The sequence below is a fragment of the Onthophagus taurus genome, chromosome 8 (assembly GCF_036711975.1).
Source record: "Onthophagus taurus isolate NC chromosome 8, IU_Otau_3.0, whole genome shotgun sequence".
Lineage (NCBI taxonomy): Eukaryota > Metazoa > Arthropoda > Insecta > Coleoptera > Scarabaeidae > Onthophagus > Onthophagus taurus.
Genome location: NC_091973.1, coordinates 15,003,764 through 15,008,140, shown reverse-complemented (window position 1 = coordinate 15,008,140; position 4,377 = coordinate 15,003,764). Strand labels below are relative to the sequence as shown.

At 42.0% G+C, this 4,377-nt stretch overlaps 1 protein-coding gene across 1 annotated transcript; it reads right to left on the bottom strand.

The window, feature by feature from the left end:
• Positions 1–344: 344 nt before the first annotated feature.
• On the bottom strand, positions 345–1,007 carry LOC139431251 (uncharacterized). The gene has a single exon (XM_071198892.1). The coding sequence runs from the start codon at positions 1,005–1,007 to the stop codon at positions 345–347; it is 663 nt and encodes a 220-aa protein (XP_071054993.1).
• Between the last annotated feature and the right edge of the window lie 3,370 nt (positions 1,008–4,377).

Here is a 4,377-nt window from a genome sequence, read left to right as displayed (position 1 = left end):
CATAAGAGATAATTTTTTATGAAAAGGCAATCGGTTAACAATATTTTATTAACAGAAAATCTTATAATTTTTCATAACAATATACAGTGTCTTCGAAATAAAATCAATGAATTAGAAGTCTATCTAAATACTGCAGGAAAAAAGCCAGATATAATAGCTTTTACTGAACACTGCCTGACGGAAGAGGAAATAGATGTTATAAGTATTGATGGTTATAAAATGGCATCTGCGTTCCCCTGCGAACCGTAGTTGGCGTTAAAGGTCGGGACAATCCTGCCACCGGTTGCTGGGCCTGTACCGCAGTGGGTAAGCCGTCTCCTGAAGTCAGCGTCGGATTTCTTGGTCTACCTTTCTGCCAAACTTTCTTTTTCTTGTGCAATCCGTTTTTGAGTCAACGGACTGCTCCGACATTTTGTTGTCGATGACGTTTGGTTGCCTTCTCTTTTCCGTTTGTCCGAACCGGACTCGAAATGGAAAAGGTTTGCCTGACTGGCTCTCTCTACATTTTCCACCGTGAGGTTCATAATCTGTGGTGTTTTAAAAATTGGTGTCGCTGGTTTAACGAACGGACTGGGAGAACTTGTTCGCTGTATCAGCGGTTTGATAGCAGCAACTATTGCAGGGATGAGATCTTTCACCAAGCTATCATACTTGGGCTGTGTGCTAGCAACCGCTGAGTACGACACTCCCGAAACGGGCGTGCGCTGCATCGCTTGCACCTTACGTTTCGCTTCGGCATACGTTAGCCGCTCCTTCGTCTTAATTTCTTGAATCGCGACCTCCTTTTTATATACAGGACACACCCTCGACCTGGCCGAGTGCGGTCCGCCACAGTTCACACACACAAGGGGACTTTCACAAGGCTGACCTTCATGCGCGGCTTTTCCACAAACACATATTTGTTCGGCCTCACAGTGCAAGGATGTGTGGCCGAACCTTTGACAATTAAAACAGCGCATTGGCGCGGGTATATATATCCTTACTTCTAAGGCGTAAAATGCTGCCATGACCTTTTTTGGCAGAATCGGAGTATTGAAGGTAAGTATATGGTTGGGTGTGTCTACCAATAATCCGTCCTTCCTGGTTTTAATTCTCCTTACTTCAATCACACCTTGCCCCTTCATTTCTTGTTGAATCTCCTCCTCAGTGCAATTGAGGAGATCAGGACAATAGACAATTTGAAAACATTAAGTGTATTGTGTGGGATCACCTCCACCTCGATATCGCCTAGGCGTTCACTGGAGAGGACGCGTTTTGCCTGAGCGATCGACGCAGCTTCCAGTAGGATACCCTCCGCGATCTTTTTAATAGACTTAAAGTCACCAAATTTACTAAACAAACATTTTTGCAAAGCAAACGGGCTCATTTTTTCGAAAGATTTTCCTTTCAGCAGTTTAACCACAAGGAACCGGGGTATGACCTCCTTTTCCTGGTTGATGGTTTTGCCCATTTTTTGAGAGTCGGGCGCCTCTGGAATGGGTTTTCTCGTTGTTTTCTCATTCTTTTCGGTTTCACCAGCGCATCGTATGAGAAGGGGCGGGCTGAAATGGTCGGGAACGGGTATACCCTCGGTTATAGAAACCTACCCCAGTTCCCTGAGGCCCGACCTTCAATTATCCGGTTCCGGAAAATACGGACGAACCGGAACCCGCCCGAAGCAGTGTAAGTTCCGACCGTTACACCCATCGCACACTTCCTGATCAGGGCCCGAATTGGCTGGCCTCTGACACGTACCCAGTCCCCCCTCGGCAAAGCAAGCTCACATCAGCCTCCCCCACCCCTGGCCGAGACACCGGAGGCTTCGTCAGCACTCCCAGGGTTTCCAAAATACGTGCCAATCACATAAAAACGAAAAACAAGAGACGTAACAAGCCGGTGAGGTGCCGGTCCTGGCGAAAAAACAGACTATAGAAGTCAGGCTGGTTGGTCCGCGTCGGGTTAACCCGATACTCGCCGAAGCGATCCGCCACCTGGGGACGCGCCCGGTGGGGGGTCCAGCTCCTCCGCGGGATTTGTTATTATTGTTAACCGCTTTACATTTTTAGATTTAACCTCTTATAAATAGATTTTTTGGTCTTCAACCACGTTTTTCTCAATTGTGAACTTCATTAATTTTTGATTGTAAGTTTTTTGTTTTAAAATAATTTATTTTTCCTAATTATAAAAATTCTTGTAGTTTTCGACTGAAGATGAGGTAATACCTCGAAACTAGTATCGAAGCATATAATAAAAAGCAAGTAAGAGGTTATTTTGATTTTTCATTATTTATATACACCTTGCAACATGGATAATTACAACGAGAAATGGTTTGGTGCAAACAATCTTAGACTAAATACGAGCAAAACCGAAATAATAGAATATACGAATTCAAGTGATGAGATCATGGTAATGTATGCAGGCGAACAATTGGTGTCTACCCAAACTGTCAAATTCCTTGGTGTGATAATGGATAGCAACCTTCAATGGAAGCAACACATCGAATATTTGGCTGCTAAGATGGCCAAATATGTTTACCTTATCCAGCAAGTCAAAGCTAGATCATCCACTGGTGCAGCCTTACTCACTTATTACGGAACAGTTAACATATGGTGTGATATTCTGGGGCTTTTCCTCGGCGGTGAATAGAGTATTCCTACTCCAAAAAAGATGCGTTAGATCTATCTTCGAATTAAACCGACTAGATTCTTGCAAAGAATATTTTAAGAGAAATAGAATACTTACTTTAACAAATATGGTGTGTTAGACGGTATCCACAGCATTACCGAGAAATGCAAAGAACTCATGAATGTTTCACAAGAAATAAAAATCTACTAAATCTGTCGATAACAAAGTTCACTAGTAGTATAGAAACGCCGATTCTAGACCGGAAATTGCACCTCCGCATCTCCGTGACGTCATCAATCCAATGTAAAAGGATAGGGAAGGGTACCAACCTACGGCTGAGGTGAAAAAAAAAATATGTTGGTATTGGAAAAGTAACTAGATCTGGTGACTTTTTTAAAAAGTAACGCGCCACCTAGTGGCTGGTAGTGGAACTAAACCATTACCAACAAGGTAGACTGTTACCTTTTTTAAAAAAGTAACTCGCCACCTAATGGTTGGTAGTGGAACTAAACCACTACCAACCAGGTACCTGGTTGGTAGTGGTTTAGTTCCACTACCAACCAGGTAGACTGTTACTTTTTTTAAAAAATCACCAGGTCTAGTTACCAACCTATTTTTTCCCCCAAGCCTTTGGTTGACACCCCTCCCTATGCTTTTACATTGGGCGGATGACGTCACGGAGGTGCGGATGTGCGACAACTTCCTGTCTAAAATCGGCGTTTCTGAAAGATGGCGCGTTGAACGCATAAAGGCGCGCCTCACAACTCTTGAATGCGCGTGCGCAGGAGCTTGGGAATATTCCGGAAAATAATAATAACACAATTTAAGACAATTTAATTTTTCCCCCCAATCAACCCAATAAAAGTATTAATAAACATTTTAATTACATATTAAATAGTAAAAAAATAATAAAAACCTTAATGTTATGGTACTTTTTTTACAAATTCAATTATATGAGCGGGCTTCGGTTTACCAACATCCTTTATTATTATTATGCACGATACATTGATCTTGTAACCTTCTTGATCGATAATACCCTTAGCGAGCCGGGTAAGTAAAAACGTTGAGAAGCAAGCCCCCCCCGCTTCTAACTCCACCACAACGGAAGGTGACGACCATGCGCAGCTCGACGAAGACGTTTTCCATGAACAATAAATAGGGTAAATCCAACTCAACTTCAAATAAATTTTTTCTTTGGTTTAAACTCACAAAGACTGAAAAAAAGAAGAAAAAAGAACACAGAGACGACTATGAGACATTGCGCGCGGTTTACGTTTGACGGGTAAATCCAACTCAACTTCGAAAAAATTCTTTCTTTGGTTTAAACTCACAAAGACCGAAAAAAAGAAAAACACAGAGACGACTACGAGACATTGCGCGCGGTTTACGTTTGACACGTTCGGTTTCTAAAGTAAAACTGATTATGAGTTACGCGATACAATGCTTTCCTCGCCGGGGCGGAAGTGTCAACTTACGACAATCGGCGCGGCGCATCACCAAGTAAAGTGCAATGCACCTCGCCGGCGGAAGTGTCAAATTACAATCGGCGTGGCGCGGCTGCAATAATGCTGAGCAATGGAATAATTGACCTAAATGAAATGCTATACATATATATAATTAATATTAAGAAAGTAAAAAAATAATACAAATTATAAAATTGTTTTAATGCATTTTCATTAACAAAAATGATGTACGTGAAAAAAAAAATACATTTAAATAAAAGAAGGAAAAGGTTTCGGCGGCTCAGTGGTGATGTAAATTAACGAGCTATAT

Bases quoted from the DNA above. Each gene is read 5' to 3' on its own strand.
- LOC139431251 (XM_071198892.1), bottom strand. From the start codon at position 1,007: ATGGCAGCATTTTACGCCTTAGAAGTAAGGATATATATACCCGCGCCA.